The following is a 20,134-nucleotide window of genomic DNA, read 5'->3' on the forward strand; positions in this document are numbered from 1 at the left end:
GGGAAAAAAAACAAACAAAACATTTAGGTGGAGATCAGATAACAGCAGCCATTCTTGCCCTTTAAAAAGCTTCAGTTGCCTTTGAAAGGAGATTCTTCTGGTCAGCCCGGGGCGATGTCATTTACGGGGGGAGGAATTACCTCATCCCAAAATTCCTCTCTTTTTCTCTCGTTTTCTTTTAATCCTCAACCTGTAAAACTTTGTTTTTACCTTTTAATATGTTGAGACTGGTTTAAAAATCCGCTTTACATTTTTATAATCCCATTCCTAGATCCGCACATTATACTTTAGCATGTATCTTCAAAATTATCATTTTATTTTAGTCTTAGACTTCGTTTCACACTTTCAAAAAATATTTTATTCCATAAGCCAAGAAAAAAAAAAAAAAAAAACACCTGCAGATTCCGTGGATGAGTGACATTTGATTTGTCCCACTCAGGTGTATCGGTTACACCGGCGCATGCGCACTGCACGATAATCAGGTGAAGTAAAACTCCGTGGTTTCAGTCAGTCGCTGGGTCTCAGAGGGATTGCCGCAACTGGAGCCTTGCAGATGTCTGTGCTGGAGAGGATAGACTGGAGGGTGAGTTGATTCCTCCCCCTGTGTGCTTGTGTTTAGTTGGGGTTCTCTTACGACTGATTCCATTAAAAACAAAACTTGTTTTATGTTTATTGCCCTTTATCTGTTCAGACTGGATTCCTATTATTTTGTATTTTCCCCTTAATCACTGATTTGTAATCTTGTAGCGCTGTATGAGTTTCGGAAACACTTGTGGTTTAATAATAGTCAGAATCATGCAGAATCTGATTCGCTTGTATTAAAATGTTGATTTTTTTTTTAAGTTAAAGCCTATCCGTTTTCAAGCTACTACGTTTTCAAAATGTGTTTTTCATTTTGTTGCTAAGAGTTAAATTAAACCAATCACCTGACAGGACAGGCTCATTGGCATGTGTGGTATTTTTTTTAATGTACCCGGGAACAGATCCAGTTCATCTTTACACCTGACATCAAATGAGTCAGATATCACTGTCATCGTTATGCCAAGCTGCACTTTTCAGATTGTTCAAAGCATTATACAGTCCAGCCAAGCGTGACTAACTTTCCTCAGCAGGCCTGCTAAAGAGGATGATATTTAATCAACGTGCATTTTGTTTCTGCTTGGCATCACAACAAGCCAAGAAGCAACACGCTGGAAAAAAAAAAGAATAAAAGAAGAGGATAATCCTCTGTCGCTCACGTCCTGTGGTTCCCATACTCACTGGAGAATCACAGCTTGTGTGGATAGACGCCACAGACTTTTTCACTACAGGACAAAAGGCTGTCCATTGTAGGCTTAGACGTCAAATTGTAGTAATTTCAGTAATAAATCGCTCCCGACTAAAGGACAGTGACGGAAACTAATGTCAAACTGTCAAAAATAAAACTCAAGTCAATCATGCAAATCACTGTTTAATTTAAAAATGAGGTTTCCTCTAAGATGTAAATGAATCTGTGAAAGAGTTGTTAGTTGAGATTCTTTGAGTTTCGAAAGCTTTTCGTTTTTGTTTTTTTTGTTAAACATAAATAATCTGCTAAACTTTGGGGTTTGTTGTGGTTTGAAACGAGCACTTAACGACCACTGAGAAAAACCATAACATTAAAACCTCATTGACCTGTTTATAGAGTCGCCAGGCGTTCAAGCTCCTTTAGAGTTGACTTAGAAAATAAATAAATAAATAAATAAAACAGCATTTTCGGCGAGACAATAATAATAATAATAATAATAAAAAAGATATATTGGATTTTTCTCGGAATATAGTATTATAGTAGTATAGCAGTAAGTTGTTAATAATTATCAAAATGATCTACATAACAATAATAATAATAATTTTGGAAGACTATATGAAATCAAATAATTCAAAAATATTGTTGGAAAAAATATATCTCATATAACGAGGGGAATTTTTGGCTTGAAAATAGCAATTTTAACGGGGGGGTGGAACTAACTCCCAAAAATCAAACAGAGCGGCGTTTTTTAATTCCCATTTTGTCGGTTCCGGCCAGTAATCACCCTAGACATTAAACTAAATACGCCATTTTTAAGTTTTATCGATAGGAAACATGTTCAGCTACGGGTAAAATAAGCTGTTTTCTTTTAATGATAAGGGGATTTATTTCACAACGATTTACACCGGACCCAGTTGGTTTACAAGGACTGTAATCCAGAACATCTGGTTGTCTTTTCAAAAACACAAGACCTTCGGTTCAGGAACCCATTGCGTTTGAAGAGAAAACCAAAATCACAGGAAACCTAATTAGTTTTGTGGTAAGAAGCTGTATCCATCGCTGCACACAAAAAGTGATTTAGAAGTTTGGAGGGAGGGTTTCAATTTTTGACACCGACACAACACGGCTGCACAGACGGACATGCTTCTGATTGGGCCATCTTCCCGCCAATCAGAGGTTGTTTTGTTCCACCCTGTCATCGGCATCCTTGTACAGGGTAACGCCCTCTCACAGTCGCTGTGCAGATATATCACAGAGCTAATTTTTTTTCCCGGCCCAATAGGATTGAACGTCTCTGTTTCGTCCAAAAGAGGGAGTCAAGTTTCTTATGCAGCAGTTGTGCCCACTTTCACAACACAACTCCAGAGCGCACTGACCGGAGAGAGAAAGGGGGGTGAGAAATATTGTTTGACGACTGTTTTCTCTCACAGTGGGTACGGAGACTCATAGGCTCATAGCCTGTCTGCTGTGGGAGCGTCAGTCCGTGGGTCAGTTTGCCCTTGAGCCCTCACCTCACAACTTTGCTGTCTGTTTGCTGCAGCAGAAGAGCAATCGGCTTCATGATCTCAAGGGAGCTCCCATTTTTTCCACACCTGGATTAACCCAAGGCGACGTTTTCTTTTTCTTCCTCTTCTTCTTGCTTTCTCGTTGTTATTTTTTTTTTTAGTTTATTTATTTTTATTTTTTTTATTTTTTTTGCAACGGAGAAACTCGGACAGAATGTTGTGGAAACTAGCTGACAACGTAAAATATGAAGAAGACTGTGAGGTGAGTTTAGATAATATACCGTCGTTCAAAACGAACTCGGAGTGAAGAGAAGGAAAAGTTGGGTTTTCAACAACACGAATTGTTGCGCGGGTTGATGTTTATTTCCATGTGCGAATAGAAAAAAAGAGGAAAGCATGAAAAGGTCTGTAACATTAACAAAGCAGGACGCATGTTTGGACAGTAATGCTGGGCAAAACTTATCAAAAGAATTTACAACTTTGAAACTTTGTTGCAGTTATTGAAAATAAAATGTAATAAAGCTTTAAGAATATAATAATAATAATAATAATAATAATAATAATAATAATAATAATAATAATAATAATATGAAATAAAATATTTTGTTTTATAGTTATTATGGCAAGTGATTTAAAATACACCTTTATTTAAATAGGTAAAGAAAAATCCTATTACCAGTCCTAATGCGCACCTAACTGGTAATTATTTTTATTGGAAATCTTTCAAGAGATAAGGTATATGACACCTATAATTTCCTTAAGACATATATATCACCACTTGCCCTGCAGTTGCCATCTCGCTCAGCTGTCTCGTCTCTTCCCTCTCAAAGGAAAGGCATGACGGCAACAGCAATGGGAACTCCCGGCTGCCTCACCTGCCAGCGGTCAGTCAGCACCTCTATAGCCCGTCTCCTTCCCTCTCACACTCGGCTGGTTCAGACTTCCAGCCCCCGTACTTTCCACCTCCGTACCAGCCCATCTCCTACCCCCAGTCCACCGACCCATACTCTCATCTCAGCGACCCGTTCAACATTAACTCCATACACCAGTCGCCTTCGTCGAACCAGCAGCAGCCGTCCTGGCCCGGCCGGCAAGGCCAGGACGGACTCGGGAGGAGCGGACTGGCGAGCCAAATCTTGGGCCTCGAGGGAGGCTCGTCCGGGGTGAGAAGAGAGGGGTTCCGGCGGCCGGAGCTGCTGCCCCCGCACAGCCTGGACTCTTCTGTTATTGGTGATAATATGGGAATTCATGACATGGGCCCTGGACTGGAAGACGTTCAGGTAAGAGAATTGCAACATGTAACTACTTGACGGTATATTTTGGAGTTACTGAACATGAGCGAAGCAGATTCTTAAACCCATTTGCATTTTTAAAAACCTTGTGGATTATTCTAAGAAATTAAAAAGTCACTGATTGATCATTTCAAAAATTTCAATTTTAGGTAATTTTCCATACTTTCTAAATTTACAATAATCCAGATTAAATATCATCTTCTTCACATTTTTCACTCAAATTTTGACTATAACGTTAAACTCTGTCAAATTAATCTAAGTTTACTCATTTATGTTGCATCAACAAAATATCCTTATCTACTTCTTTCTGTGTTTTTAATCAGCATGTAGATGACCACAGTATTATTATGCCAGATCAGACAGTCATCAAAAAAGGTAAGTTTTCCCAAGTTCTTTAAAGTTAGAATAAAGAAAAGAGAGAAAGAATGAAAGTGAAAAAGAAAAAGAGTGCTCTTGTTTGAATTTGCTGCCTGGGGTACATTTGCCTTTGTAGTCTTTGTGCAGCCAATGCAGTAATTACTAACAGGAATGGGAAATTATACAACAAGAACTGTGTTTTTTCACTCTATATTCCAAAAAAATACCATGCTTCTGATGGCATGTCAGGGCACTGAGTGCACAGAAGGAGGCAGCTTTTTGTCTTTTATTTGCACTGCTGCTCTGCACGATGATAATCCGCATGTAGCCACGAGATGCACTCATCTAAGCTTGACATGATCCTCCACCTATTCTGTTAGTGAAGGTGCTTGAATGGATTCATCAGTGGGAAAGGAGCTGATCCCTGCTTTCAAATTCGGAAGGCTGTAGCTGACATGATGGGAAAATTGAGCAATCTGGCAGCTGGGCAGTGTTGAGTAAGGAGCAGAGGAGGAAGGCTTTGAATCATCTTTCAAGCTCTTTATAGCAAATCTTTTCTGATCACGTTTTCAGGAATTTAGGAGTTGGTCTTGAATCTTGAATTGTGTTTGGCTGTTTGAAGGACCAGCTTCTGGTTGGGTGTGGCGTTTGGGTTGCACAGGAAGGACAGTTTGGAAATCCATTGGGGCACGAATTGTGTTTTGAAACTTTTGCTGCTTTGACAACAGGGTCCAATAAAACTTCAGACAGATAGATAGATAGATAGATAGATAGATAGATAGATAGATAGATAGATAGATAGATAGATAGATAGATAGATAGATAGATAGATAGATAGATAGATAGATAGATAGATAGATAGATAGATAGATAGATAGATAGATAGATACCACAATTACAAGCAGAAAGCTATTTATGCAGCAGAATAAAGCAGCCCATCTCCATGATGTTATGGAAATCAGTGATGGGTCATTATGTTGTTCCCATGCTGAAGGCCACGCTATAGGCAATCTAGGTTTTCCACTTGTAAACAATGGCATGTCATTCCCAGGCATGTGCCCCAGAGGAAGAAGTGAAACACCCATGTGACTCTGTGATTTCTGTCTCAGTATTAGGACTACGAGGTGGCAGGAACCTTGATCGCATACAGAGGACTTATTATCAGGGGGGCTTTCTTGCTGGTGAGGATGAAGATAGCTGTATTTTGTATTGTAGTGTGCTGTACTGTTTTTTGTTTGTCTGCAGACTGTCAGTCCTTTTGTGTTTGATTAAAATAAATCTTTATTGAATGTGATCAAAAACAAAGTTGTAAATATTTTTTAGAAGAGAGCAGGTCCTTTACAAAGTAAGGGTTTAAATGAGGTTCAGCCTGTTTGTGGATACCTGTTTGTGGATGGTGTTTAAAATGAGGGCTAACCTTCAGGCATCCAGTGTTTCATGAACCATACAATATTTCGAAAGGTTCAAAAAAATGTTTCTTGTAAACACTCATTCACCAAAGACTGGTTTCCTCGGAGCTGCTTAATCATACATACATACACACAGTCACACACGCACAGCTTCTTGTGATTACATGCAAAAAAACAGACATTCAAGGAAGGATTTAGAGCTTATGTACGTACACTGGAAAAGGGCATATGCAAACAATCACTGTTGCCCAACCACAATTCTTTTTTTTGTGTTCATAATGTAGGTTTTTCCCTTTCTCTCCAGGCCCTGTCACATTACCGAAAGGCAACACGCTGGGCCTTCCCTTCCAGAAAGAGTCACTGCTGGGCATGGTATCAAACCCCACAGAGGTGTTCTGCTCCGTACCGGGCCGCCTTTCCTTGTTGAGCTCCACATCCAAGTACAAGGTTACTGTGGCTGAAGTCCAGAGGCGTTTGTCACCCCCGGAGTGCCTGAACGCATCACTCCTGGGAGGAGTTTTACGCAGGTCGAGGCTTAAATTCATTTATCATGACAGCTTGACTGGATTGAATATAATTTTTTTTTCCCTTCTTGACCTGATTTTACTTTCAACCTTAAATGTTATATGTCTTCTATCTGTAAGCCATTATAAAAACCTTAGATATAAATCATAATAACACAATAGAATATTAGCCATACCTCAAAGCTCAGTGGCTCATGGAAAATACTTTGTTTTTTAAAGTTCAGCTTGGCTTGTGCTCTTTTTATGTATTTTACAAGGCATTCCTTGTTCTAACATGTTAATCTGAAAAGTGTGTGATTGTGTTTGCTGATGTTTGCATGGTGTATAGTTTTATCTGCGCTATAGCAGTTGCTCTTTTGTCACATATGTTACAGTGACAGTCTGTTGAAGAGGTGGGGTGGGGCTTTGTGCCAAATGTGACCATTTGTGCTTAACACCCCTGATCAGAGCAATTTTTTTTGTCAAAGTGCATGTTTGCCACTTCCCATGTGCCTTTGTTAATGTTGACATACACAGCGCTTTTTATGTAGGTCAAATACTTAAGGGAGGGGGCTTGTGAGTACAGAAACCGGGGCTGGAGGGGAGTGCGTTGAGATGATGGGGGGGTCGGGAGGATTTAGTCGCACATGCCTCTCTAAAGATCTCTCACCCACAGTATAGAGGGAGAGATGTCGGCCTGACCATGCAGAAAACTGACTCTGCCATGGCAAGTTAAGAGTATGAGAGCCTCTACAAATGCATGTTTGAGTGATGGATCTGTTTCGTTTTTGAATCATTCGATTTTTTTTTGTTTTTCTTTTAGATTAGGAGAAGCACTTTATATTTTAGAATATTAAACATGGAGTGAAACCTTCTTTTCTATAATGTTCCTGCACTACTAAAATTTCACACACTAATTATTTTCTTTTAATGCACATGTTCAATTTTCTTAAATAATTATCACCAAAACTCATAAAATAATAGAAAATACTATCAAATAGTATTGGTGAGATTTTTTTCTTAAAATGAAATAATGTCCATCTAAAATCTGTTGCTGCTTTCAAGGACTTGGACTCAATTTGTTTTTGTGTTGTCCTGCAGAGCCAAGTCAAAAAATGGAGGTCGTTCTCTGCGAGAGAAGCTGGATAAAATTGGGCTTAATTTGCCTGCTGGAAGAAGGAAGGCGGCCAATGTCACTCTACTTACCTCACTTGTAGAAGGTATGACGCATCACTCGGGAGCATATCGTACCTTTCTGACTTTTACTGCATCTTACACCGGCTGGAATGCTGCTCAGATAGCGTGGGAATGTACGAGTGTCATTCTCCTCAGCATAGTGTGTTTTTATTAGAGCGCAATCATAAAACAATTCAAACCGCCTGTCAATCAGCTTTGTTCTTGAGAGAGGTGTTTAAGTGGCTAGCAGTATGTATGAATTGGGTGATCTTTTGCATGGATGAGTAGCCTCTCCAGTTGGTCAAAATAAGAATAGAAGAAACGATTTGTCAATGACAATTTTTTACTTTTGTCTTGAGCCGATAAAAACATGTCCATGAGGCATTCAGGCTTTATTCTCTAAGCTGTTCTTCTATAAACAGCTATCTGAATCCACCAAAAAGAAATGGACTGACAGACAACTTCTAACTAGCAAACTTCTCTCAGAAATAAGTCCTTCTCTGTTTAGTGTTGGAAGAGTAAAATCTATTTTTATATTTGGTTGTTACTGCTTAGTAAAAAATATTTATTTTGTTTTCAAAATCCCAAACAAGACAACACCAGTTTTTAATTACATACTCTGATTATTATTATTTTGTATTTTTTTAATGCAAACCAGCCAAGATCCCCTCATACCAAGTTTTATTGGTGTAGTGCTCTTTATGGCATGAGCTATAGGCAAGATAAAAATTTGTCACCTTGTATATGGCAGATGTATCTTGATACGGTTAGACTTTCATATGATCACAGTATCACTTTCAAACCGCCTACCTGCCGCTGGCTGAAGCCGGATATTTTTTTTCCCTCTCTAGATTCCCATTCATTTTTATAAATAGGCTAATGATTCTATGCAGGAGAATGACTGGAGGCCTGTTTTATTTCAAGACCTTCAAAGCTGAATTAAGCCTTGTTTTGTTGTGTTCAGCTCCCCAGGAGGGCCAGCTGACCTTAAAGCTTGTGCTTCTGAACATCTGCCTGAATCCTGTTAGTTATGTGCAAGACTATCAAAAAAGCATAGCTTGAGGTGCTTTATGCCCTCAGTATTACCATTTATCCACATAAGCCCATTATGACAGTGCAAATCAAAGCAACCTCAAGATGGAAATAAACTCCTTCCACTGGCTTTGTTTTCCACAGGCAAGAGGTCTTAACACTAGTAATCATCCTCCAGGTTAACAGATTCTGTTTAGATGGCTTTCTTCCCAACAGGTTGAAATGTAGGGTTGGCAATACTATTGCGTGAATAGATAAATTATAGATCTTGATACATTTACAAGTCACATTTGAAAATTTGATATTATCATATAGTGTGAGATAGTAACATAAGAACAACACCAATTTAGTCGTAAAGAAATCATCAAAAATCCACATTTAGATGTCATGGTCATTGGACAACAGAATCGGAAACCAGTCATGAAAGAATAAAAGTGCTTATTTGATTTTTATTTCACATTTGAAGTCTAGTTTCATTTATTTTTCAACAAGTAAATAAAAGCAGACAAATAATAATGTCAAAAATAAGCACTGCTCTAACATTTGGATTAGTTTGGGCAAAGTGTTTAAGGAAAAAATATTTTTTACAAATTATTTTTCATTCTTAGCTCAGTGTGGAAAACACTAATCTTTACAATATGTTTGTAAATATATTTCAGGGTGGCGCATATTTACTGTTCACGGTGACAGGGGGTACAAATATGAAATAAGCATATTTCCATGTCTCTTTGCCAGTAATTGTATGTTTGTAATTTAAAATAAGGAAAATAAAAACAAAAGTCTGACCCAATTTAAACTGTTGCTCATACATTTTGATCAAAGATGAGAAAATTTAATTAAATTTAATGTTTCACATCTTCATTACTTGTGTCTTAAGAGTAAAGCCTTTCAACTTTGCATTCCCAGACTAAGGAAAAGGTGCAATTCAGAACCATTGGAAGTAATATTTGGAAGTCTGCCGTTTTTGCTTATAGACTCTGTCCTTGTTGAGCATAGCTTCTAAAAGAACTTAAATAGGTGTAAGAAAACATGACTCATGCCACCAAAGTGCATGTTAATCATGTTGAGCTCAGACCAGAAGAGCCACTGTTGTCACTTCTACCCGGTTTAGAATTCGACACCCTAATTACTGCAGTTGTTTTGGAAGGAATGAGAGTAGCAGTCAGAGGGAATTGTTTTCTTTTCATCCAACTCTTTAAACAACAGTATGAACTTTTCCCTTCGTGCGCAAGAATATGGTGTGAATTTAGAGTAGGTTTTGGGGAGTTGTCTGGAAGAAGAAATGTCTTGTGTCTGGTGGTTTGAGCTAACAACAACTGATTTTTGATTTTTGTTTCTACAGGTGAAGCTGTTCATTTAGCAAGAGACTTTGGTTATGTATGCGAGACTGAGTTTCCTGCAAAGGCAATAGCTGAATACTTGGGCAGGCCCCATGTGGAGCGCAACGAGGTCAACTCTCGCAAGAACATGCTCCTCGCTGCTAAGTCAGTATTTCTAATTTGTGGTTTGCATCTTATTTGCACGCATTTATTCACTTGTAACAGAGTCAAGTTGCAACTTGCCTTTTTTTTTTTTAGTTTTTCAAAGCCTGTTTTTGCTCTGTTATTTTGGCAGTAGAGCAGCTACCTTATTGAAACACCCACTGTGTTATCTATTGGGTTGGCTTTCAGGCCAAGTATATTATTGCATCTATCCTGACTGGTTTCTCTACCCTCAGGCAAATCTGCAAAGAATTTACTGACCTGCTCACACAGGACCGGTCACCGTTAGGAAACTCAAGGCCGGCGCCCATCTTGGAGCCTGGAATCCAGGGCTGCCTGACTCATTTCAGCCTCATCACTCATGGATTTGGTTCTCCAGCCATATGCGCTGCAATGACCTCCCTCCAGAACTACCTAAATGAGGCGCTCAAACAAGTGGACAAGATGTACTTGAGTTCTGGCAGTGAAACCCAGGGATCCTCGGAGAGCGGGAGCAAGTCCACTGACAAGATGGACAAGCACAGGAAATGAGAGCTCAAAAGGAGAAAACCTGAATTTCACAATCACAGAATACACTCATTCTTGCTGCCCTCTCCCTGTTTTGGACTTTTTGAAACTTATCTTTAGTATTACCATTTTGAGAGCTTATTTTGTATGTGGGTGTGTATGTGTGCTTCCAATGTAAATGTATATTTCTACAAAACTTTGGATTTGTCACAGATGGCTACACGTCGGTAAGTGCTGACTCCAAATAGGGAATTCTGTGGACTCGGCTTTTTGGGAGCTGCTTCTGTGATGGTTAAACATACCATCAAACAATAGCGATCCAGTTCCATAAAATTCCAACTCAACTACAGTTTTCTTTAAAGGGGGATGGGAACAAGTGCATTCAGTTTTTTTTTTTCTAGTGGACATCATCTTAAGATGAGTTGCAATGGCTGTGAATTCCACTCAGCACCCCTTCTCCTTGCCCTCCCCCTTCAGTCTGGAGGCAAATCCACTGATTTCCTGTGTCTCAATGGACCTGCAAAGGACAATTTTTAAGTGTGTGTGTGTTGTGTGTGTTTATGTGTGAGAGACAGACAGAAAGGAAGAGACATAGCGAAAAAATGAGATACAAAAATACACTCTGTTGTCTTTGTTTTTGTATTATTATTATTATTTTGTACACCCCGCTCTGACTCCAGTGTTATCATGCTTTGCTTAATGGGAGACATTTGAGTCTGGCAAGAATTTTTCAGTCAGTGCTCATTCACAAATCAGAGACTTTAAAGATGCTACAAAAGACGCCTTGTAAGTGTTTGTGTGGATGACAGGCATTCACACAATTCTGTTCTCCAACATTAGTGTTTGAAAGCATGAGGTAACATCAGCCAAATATCAATCTTACTATGAATGCGTGTCGTAAGAATGTGTGTACTTGTACATATTTCTTTCTTTTAAAATGTTTTTAACTAGACATTAAATTCAAAATGTCAAAACATAGAATTTTATTCAATTTGTTTTCCTGGAATGTAAATATATATTTTTTAATTTATGTTGTAATTTAATGGGTTTGTGTAAATAATAGCATCATTGAGGTATATGGTCTAACTTTTTACAGGATGTGTTAGAAACTTTTTAAAATGGGTTAGATTTTTTTCTCAAGTAGAGTTTAGGAAATGGGCATGATTTGCCTTTTTTGTTAAAGATGTAAAAAAAAATGTTTCAAAGTTCCAGGATCAAATACAAATAAAAAATGAAAGCCTGAAGCCAGATCCGGTGTGCAAGTGATGTTGCCCAGATCACAGAAACACACATTTCCCTTTTTATGGCCTAGTTTCTCAGCAATAGTTCACAGAAAATGGTTAAGTCATGTGTTGGAAGATTTCCCTGTAGATAAACAGCCAAAGAAAATTCCCCCTACCAAACTAATGCGAACAGTAGTCATCATTATTTGCTCTCAGTTAGCTTCACAAATAGGCTGTGTAGCTCATTGAAGGCGTAGACCTCAACAGCGCATCATGTGAGGGACAAAGATGTGTTGTGGAGAGCAGGCAAACGACTTGTTTATTTTTGAACTAAGAAAATGGTTGATGGTGATTTTATCTGAAATTTTCTTGGCTTCTTGTTGCTCAGGTAGTTCGGCTCCCATGTTAATCTGGATTTCAAAAGTTACTTTTAAAGAAAGGCCCTCATTCTTAACAACTTTAATTTATCTCAGTAAATTAAAGTATATTGGCATGAATTTTTATAAATTGTGTTATATAAGACAAAAAGCATAGACAATGATGTACAAGTTCATCTCAATACATTAGAATGTTGTTGACAAGTTTTTTTTGTATTATTTCAGTAATTCAGGTCAAAAACAGAATTTAGTATATTCTGTAGATTCAATACACATAGACTAAACTGAATAAACCGAAACTGAAAACAGACTAAAATACTCAAAGTGTGTATTTTATGTTATTTTTTATAATTACAAAACACACCAAATGAAACCTCAAGTTCTCCTTCTGAAAATTATTTTTTACACAGCATTCTGTTTAAAAACAGAATGCGAGTCTAGTGAAAAGTATGTCCATGTAACGAGCATGGTCAAGGCTCCTTCTCCAAGAGTCAAAACAAATTTGTCTTTAGCAGTGCGTATGCCTATTGCTTGTCTACCTTTTTTTTCCCCCTTTCACTAAACTACCATATGGATGCATAACATATTAATGGATTATGACATAATATTTGTGCAATAAAAATAATTATTTAATTGGTATTATTCAAAGGCAAATATTCAAATGTCTGAAACAAAAATTTGTGCCAAGTTGGAGGTCGCAATTATCCAAATTAACAGAATAGAATGCTTGAAATAAAACTCACTCAACGCAATAAATCTTTATAACGTCCTTTAACTTTTTGAATTGAGTTACTGAAATAAACAGCTCATTGCGATGACATTATAATTATTGAGATGCACAGTCTCTAAAATCACATCAGCTGCAACTTTACTGGTTACATTGCATAAGTTCATTCTTTGTGTCAGAAAGTCATCTATGTTACACGTTGGTTTTTATGCAAAAATTTAAACTAAAGCAACAAAAAAATACCTGATACTTCAGCCACATGTTGCAAAAAGGTTTGCAATGTTGAAGGTTTTCCTGAGTTACAGTTTTAAGATACAGCAAACATGTATTGTCAAGCTAATGTGGCGCCTCTCCTTTTCTACTCCGTTGTTGTTTCAGTGTACTGCTACAAGTTTCCCCATACTGTTGAGAGCACCTTTGATGTCTGTGAGAGACTGATGAAAAACTGTTGACAAGCTAGCATAGGAAACAAGGTTGCTTAATCATCACTTGCCCAGCCAGTCCACATTGAATCATATTGTCTGTCTCTATGTGTATCAGGAGCAGTTTGATAAATATCAGTGACAGATGCAAAGTGGACAAACTTCTAAAATTGACTTTAGTAGGTGCTGCACCAAAAAAAAGTTGAAAACCTAAGACAGAATGCATGTGATCTGTTAATGTATTTATTTCTACTCTATTAATGATACCAATGCAGTATTGACAGAAGAAAAGCATTTTGTACTTAATTTAGAGAGCTATTTTCAAATTATATTACTTTTATTTTTACAATGTTATCATTTTTATCTACTTTTCTCAGAAGTACGGCCATGGAGGTCAGTAGGAGAAACCAATTTTTGACAAAAAAACAAAAAAAAACAAAACAAAACATGTCACACAGTAAAGAAGCAGCAGCAGTTGCACTTAGCTGTAGATCCCTTGCAGTAAGACAAGTATCAGCCTCTCCCCTCAGAAACCAGTCTAACCAGACCTGTCAACCTGAACCCAGTGGCTCAAAGCCCTCACAGCAGTTGACCTTAACTGCCTTCAGTTATTCATGTTATGCCGTATGCATGGGCCTGAAAGAGTAGATAATTGCAGGGAGAGCAGATGATGGTGCAAGCTATAGGCGGAGGAAGAAAAAAAGCAGGACTGTTTGAACACAAGTTGAGTTAACACTTCCCTAAGTCAAAATGTCTTTTTGAACAGACAGAACTGATTGTTCGCCTTCTTATTAGTTGTCTTTCAGGCTGTCACTCAGTCACATAAGAGAGTTTTTGTTTTGGAAGACACACAAATTCCATTCACTTTCATCGTCTATCGTCTGCAAAGACAATCTTCCATCGGCAAGTTTGAAGGGCTAAAGCTGGCTAGAGCTGCCAAAGGAGCAGCCAATGTATACAGTTAAAACCTGTGATCATTGCCACCAAGTGAAAAATGTTTTAGCTGCAAGCTGCAAGTGCACCTGTTTTCCATGTGTCATCCTTTTTCGTGTGATTTCTAAAACTTTGGCAACATGAAAACTGGTCAAACACTCTAAACTGTGAGCAAGGGTGAGCAATTCCCATATGACACACCTAAGGTAGCTGGGAACTGGAGACAAGCGTGAGCTTGTTGATCTCATTCACCACTTCTAAGAACAAAGAGAAGGACTCAGAAACCTCCTTAATTGGAGATATAACTGACATGCTAATGTAATCTTTACATTTCATTATGAAGGCCTTGGGCTACTTGTCAACTCCAGCTTCACTGAACTGTAGCTGTAGTTCAAGTTAGCTCTGACTGCATGACCTTTTAATGTAGGTCGTGGCAAGTCACATGATGAAGCTCAAAGGACAGAAGAAAAATGTGCCAAAATGGGAATAACTTGATGTCATGTCTACTTTTTTTCAATTTTACCACATGATCTTGTGTTTCATTAAACTATTTTTCATTGTGATTTCAATCACCTCCAAACAGGGAGATACATACAGTAGAAAGAATTGTGTCAATGCTTTTCCTCTTTCTTTTTGTAATAAATTTCAAAAGATTTACCCCAAATATTCCCAGATACTTTGCTGTTAACTTTTACCCTTCTCCGTTTAGTCAACCACTTCCTCTCAAGAAATGTGTTTGAAATCTGTTGTGCATTAAGGCTCGTTTGCAGCCAGACTAATCGCTCGCTTGCAGTTCCCAACCACCGAAACCACTTTATGAGTTAAACTATAGTCCTAACATCCCAAGTCATAAAAGACAAGTCAGAAAGATGATGGTAGTAGATTCTTATCTGTAAATCACCATTGGTTTTAAGCTTGCTCCTGGTTCTGTGAAGATAGAAAGCATTTGTATCTCTTTGTAGATCTATAAACAATAGATTTCTTTTACTTGCATCACAAAATATGATTAAAGAGATCTCAACAAATTTACCAGTGTAGACAGAGTTTGGAATTTAATGCATTTTGGTCAGTAATGGAAAGAGTTGTAACTGCCAAGTTAAAAATATTTGAGCTGTTAAAAATAATAATTTATGTTTAAATTCAAATTTGTGCAATTAGGGGAAACATCACTATGTTTATAATTTATATAATGAACTTCAAGTTAAAACATCCATCCGTGCATCCTTCTATTGCCTATGCCTGCTTTTCTTTTTAAGGTCGCTGGACAGGGTTGTGAGTCCATCAAGGGTCAGCACACACTCACTCATAGCTAAAAACAACATAGAAAAACCAATTGCCAGAAATGTTTTTGGATTGTGGGAGGAAGTCAGAGTATCTGGAGAGAACCCACACATGGAGAACATGCAAATACATAGAGGAAAACAGAATATTTTTGCTGCAAGGCAAAGGTGTTACCAACTGTGTCAATGTTCAGGCAAAATGACATTTTTTCTGTTGTTAATTTAATTTAGCAGTTTTTTTTAATCACAATTGAAAATTGTTGTTGATTTCTGTGGGAAGCTCTGGAATTGTAATTTGCCAGGTATGTTTTTTATGAAGTACAATAGACACTTTTTGTGCTGGACTTGAGCCATTCATGGTTATAAAGCAGGTTGCGAATTTGTGGTTTTGTACAGGAACTGAGTGTAAATAAACTTGGGTATGTGTTAAAAATAGGATATTCAGGAGTGTGTGTTATAAAGAGTAACAAAGTTTGCATTATGTTATCTGTGTGTGGTGGTGAAGAGAAATAAACAATATGACTTCCACCCAGTAGTCTGGCTCCTGTGCCCCATGTGACAGCTTTCTTCTTCAAAGCAGTGCTTTTAGGATTATTTTTTAACAATGTTACAATTTAGGTCAGTTAAATTGAGGAAGTTGTGAAATGTGCAGTATAATTTAAACTTCACCTTAAGTCTTAAAAAAGGGTATTATTTAGATATCAAAACCCAGCATAAAGCAACAAAAATATACAATGCATTGTCTGGAAATTATAGTGCTGTTGTTTTATGCCTCTTTGCCAGTTTTGGTCTTTTCGTTTGTGCTTTTTCTGGTCTGAAAAAAGGCCCTTCTTTCTAAGACAAATCGCTTGTCTCAGAAAAACAAGAGATTTTCCTTTTGAAAAGTTTTACACTGACCATGTGTCAATTCATTCCCATTTTGAGGATATTTTGAACCCGGTTGACAACCAAGGATTTAAATAGTAATGAAATTCTCAATTTTGAAAGTATTGCTGATATGTATTCACTGTGTATACTTTATTGATGCTGTTTTGACAAAGTTTTTCAAATGTTTCCTGCTGCTACTAAACAGCTACAGGTAGAAGCTAGAGAACTAAAAAACATACCTTGCAGTGAAAATATTTTTCAAATCCATCCATTATTATAACTTTTTTTTATCAAATATGATAAACTCTTCAGTTAGTTAGCTTTAACTTAGCTAGCAATAGTTTCACACCCATAATTTCAGAACTAATATATTAAAGACCTGTGAACTTGTACTGTTTAAAGCGTATGTTTTTGATACTGGCGAAACAGCAAGCCTTGACATGTTTGCAAAGTTGTTGCATCACACTGTAAGCAGCATAAATATCACTGTGCATGCAAGCCAGAGTTACTAAAATAAATTAACTTTTCAAATATATTTAAATGTATTGAATGGGTCTGTAAATGCTTGCATTGTGATAATCCCTCCAAATGTCTTTGCTTTACTGTATTGGTTAACTTGTTGCTGTAAATAGGTTTGTTTGTATTTCTTTAGAGTGGTTTACTGACAATAAATCCCCTCTTCAGTTACAGTAAATAGTTGCACAATGTGTGGTATCCCACAATATTTAAAGAATATGATCAGTATTATTTGTGTCCCGATAATACTATTCTTTTTAGTAACTTCATTCAAAAGTAATTGCTGCATCCAAGTTTTAGCACCCCTATTCATTGCCAAGCTAGTGGATCTAAAAACTTTTATAGTTAATAAAACTGAAGTAACTGTGGTCAAACAACTTAAACTTTCAATTGTCACATAGCACGCTACTTAGAATAATAATTATCCCCTTTCTAATTGGACTATGTTTTATTTAAACAGTAGAAGTTGAGTTAACTTTAATGTCGACAGCAAATCTCCATGGATGCCAAAAAAGACATTAGCAGTGGAGTGATGTATTGACTTTCCTCAACTAAACTTATTATTTTTGTTTTTTACATTTCTGGGGTGATTTGTATGAAAGTCAAGACTGGGTGGGGCTAGACATAAAGGGAATGTAGTCTAATAATGAGAGTATTAAGAAACTGTGGCAGGGGGTGAGCTGTGCATGTTTATATGTGTGCCGTGCTTTGGGTAGAAGGGCAGGGGGTGGGGTTGAGAGGTACAGCCTAATCCCTGAGGAAAATGTGGAAGAAATTAATCTAAATTACAAGGATGAAGCTAGTCTGGAGTCTAGGTCTGGAAAGGATACAGAGGGAAGGGGAGGAGGGTGAGTGGGGTCGGGGTGAAGATCATTGCTCCTATTCTGCTCTGTATTCATGTAATTCTTTTTTTTATTTTTTCCTTTCTCTGGGAATGAGGTGGCCTGTTTTCTTTCCTTTCTGACTTGACACGTCTTCCTTCAACATCATATGTGTCGATTTTTTACCAATTACTCAGCACTGTAGTCACTATGAGTACCAAGAGGACTCCTCAGCAGAGACCTCCTCTCCTGGTGCTCTCTTCTCACAGACAACAGATGTCTTGGTTTCTCAGGGAACAATTGTACATTTGCTGGGCTCCTGCAAAAGACCCCCTTCCACCCTAACCCCACACCTCAAAAAAAAAAAAAAAAAGTATTTTTTCATAAAATGGACCCTACCACCTTAGGCAAACTGTAGAAAGCCTGGCAGTGAACGAGGCTCTAATTTCCAACTACCAAATCAAACACGACTAGAATCAAAACACTGTCTTCCTCTTCATTCACCCTGAAACAAAGGCAGAAAAATGGCAACATATTGTTGTTGATGCTCATCCTAGTCTAATGAAAGGCATCTGACTTCTCCAACTCTAAAACACCATACAAGCAGTTCTTGTTCACTTTGGTTTTCAGTGCAGTAATTAGAACAAGCTGTTTGGGAAACGAACAGGCCTGTAAACACAAAATATACTGTATTTTACTCTCAGTGATGTTTACTGGTTTACCAAGGGCTAAATCATGAGCATAAGGGTTGGATAAAAAGACCCTGTACATGTGGTCTTATTGGTCACTCTGAAGTTTACCTCCCCAAAATGTTTCCGTGGATCAAAAGACAATAGACAAGTCTTGAGGAGAAAACAGTTACGATACTCCTCTTAGTTGTTTTTGCTGTAAATGGGATTATGGCTTAGTTCGAGGTTATTGATCTGTCTTTGTGTCCAGAATTCCACAGTTGGGATTTAATCATCTGTGGTCTACATATGGCTGATTCCCAAGGACAGAAAATTGAGGCTGTGTATGTGTGGCCTAAAAAACAGATAGAGTGACAGGAGGAAACTGAATCCAGTTGGTGGGTGGTGAAAGACAGAAACTTAGAAACCTGTGGCCATTATTGTGTAGTATCTTTCTTAAATAATGTGCATTGTGTGTGCAATGCTGCTGGTCTATACCTTAAAAGTCATTAGACCCTTTTGAAAAGTATGTATGTCATCAAAGTTCATATTTATCATGTATAAAAGAGAAGAGATTTCCTTTTGAAAAATTGCGTAATATCTGAACAAACCAAATTTGGTCTCTTTATCTGTTTAAATATCGGGAGAATATTGTATCTTGTTTTAAATTTTAATATGAATATCAATATGGTTATTATTATATTCCTATATTGTCAAATAAATGTGGTGGGTGACGGTTTTTGATCCAAAGCAAACTATTTTGCATGTTACTTCTAAAACTTTCTGAATAACCGGTACTTATTAGGCAAAATCACTGAATTTTCAATATTTATCTACAAGATAATTTGTACATTTTCTACTAACCAGACCCTCCCAATCCACCTCTTCACCCCTCAAACTAATATTCAGATACTGCATTTTAGGTTCATTTCAATTCTACTTAGCTCTGTTTGACTCATTTCAATTTTACAAATAGACAGCATCATTCTGTTGGCTCATAATTAAATTATTTTTTTTTCTTTATCCCCGTAAGAGATTACATATTTTTAATTCAGTATCCAAATTATTCTGTAATGTTACATAGAAACATTTTTTCTCTTCTATTTTGATCATCATTAGTTATTAAATGCAAAATTAAATGATGATTTCCATTTAGGTTTATAATGTCAAATTAGTATTAAAGCTCAATTCCAAAGGTTTTTTTTTTTTTTTTTTTGGTACCATAAATCATAAGATTAACTGGAGATTATAAACTGTGTTAAGTATTAGTGTGTGTTTGAAGAGTTGTTCATCTTGTGTGTCTCTATGTTGCTGTATGACGTACTGGAGACCTGCCAAGACGAGACCCCTCCTCTCACTTACTGACAGCTGCAGACGGGAACCTGCACCTGCACAACCCTGCACCCGATTAAACAGATATCAAAAATAAAGTAAATAAAAAACAGAAAACTGATCACAGAACAAGAATGATCAAGGCTGAAAATATGGGAAAAAATGTAACTGTTCGAACACATATCTCATTTCCTTGATTTCACATTTGGCCATAACTGCATTTCACAAAGCATCTATTAAAATATACAGTAGTAGATAAGAATGGAGAATGTGCCTTTTTAGGTGCTTTTGATGTTAATATATACTAATAACAAAAAACATAATTATCTAACATAATTTAGTTGGATAATTGTTTTGTTAAAAGCAATTCACAATGCAAGTCCAAAACTGAATAACATCCACTGTTTAAACCTTTCCAAACTATGTTACAGTGGCCATA

The 20,134-nt window shown here is 37.3% G+C and overlaps 1 protein-coding gene across 4 annotated transcripts; it reads left to right on the forward strand.

Moving 5' to 3' along the window:
• Positions 1-499: 499 nt before the first annotated feature.
• Positions 500-15,622, forward strand: tfap2c (transcription factor AP-2 gamma (activating enhancer binding protein 2 gamma)). Of its 4 annotated transcripts, none has more exons than XM_032549666.1 (8): positions 500-583; positions 3,603-4,052; positions 4,388-4,439; positions 5,531-5,602; positions 6,135-6,357; positions 7,435-7,553; positions 9,884-10,025; positions 10,259-15,622. In XM_032549666.1, exons 1-8 carry the CDS (start codon positions 554-556, stop codon positions 10,551-10,553), a joined length of 1,383 nt encoding a protein of 460 aa, XP_032405557.1. In that variant the 5' UTR covers positions 500-553; the 3' UTR covers positions 10,554-15,622. The 4 variants fall into 4 exon arrangements, with proteins under 4 accessions (XP_032405557.1, XP_032405559.1, XP_032405556.1 ...); XM_032549665.1 differs by lacking the exon at positions 500-583 and adding an exon at positions 2,530-3,034; XM_032549668.1 differs by lacking the exon at positions 5,531-5,602 and having other exon boundaries at positions 501-583.
• Positions 15,623-20,134: the final 4,512 nt, after the last annotated feature.

This window comes from Xiphophorus hellerii, chromosome 20 (assembly GCF_003331165.1).
Source record: "Xiphophorus hellerii strain 12219 chromosome 20, Xiphophorus_hellerii-4.1, whole genome shotgun sequence".
NCBI lineage: Eukaryota > Metazoa > Chordata > Actinopteri > Cyprinodontiformes > Poeciliidae > Xiphophorus > Xiphophorus hellerii.

Excerpts from the sequence above, each read along its gene's own strand:
- tfap2c (XM_032549665.1), top strand. The coding sequence starts at position 2,987 with ATGTTGTGGAAACTAGCTGACAACGTAAAATATGAAGAAGACTGTGAG. Across the intron at positions 4,440-5,530 it reads TCAGACAGTCATCAAAAAAG|TATTAGGACTACGAGGTGGC; the intron begins GTAAGTTTTCCC and ends TTTCTGTCTCAG. Across the intron at positions 7,554-9,883 it reads ACTTACCTCACTTGTAGAAG|GTGAAGCTGTTCATTTAGCA; the intron begins GTATGACGCATC and ends TTGTTTCTACAG.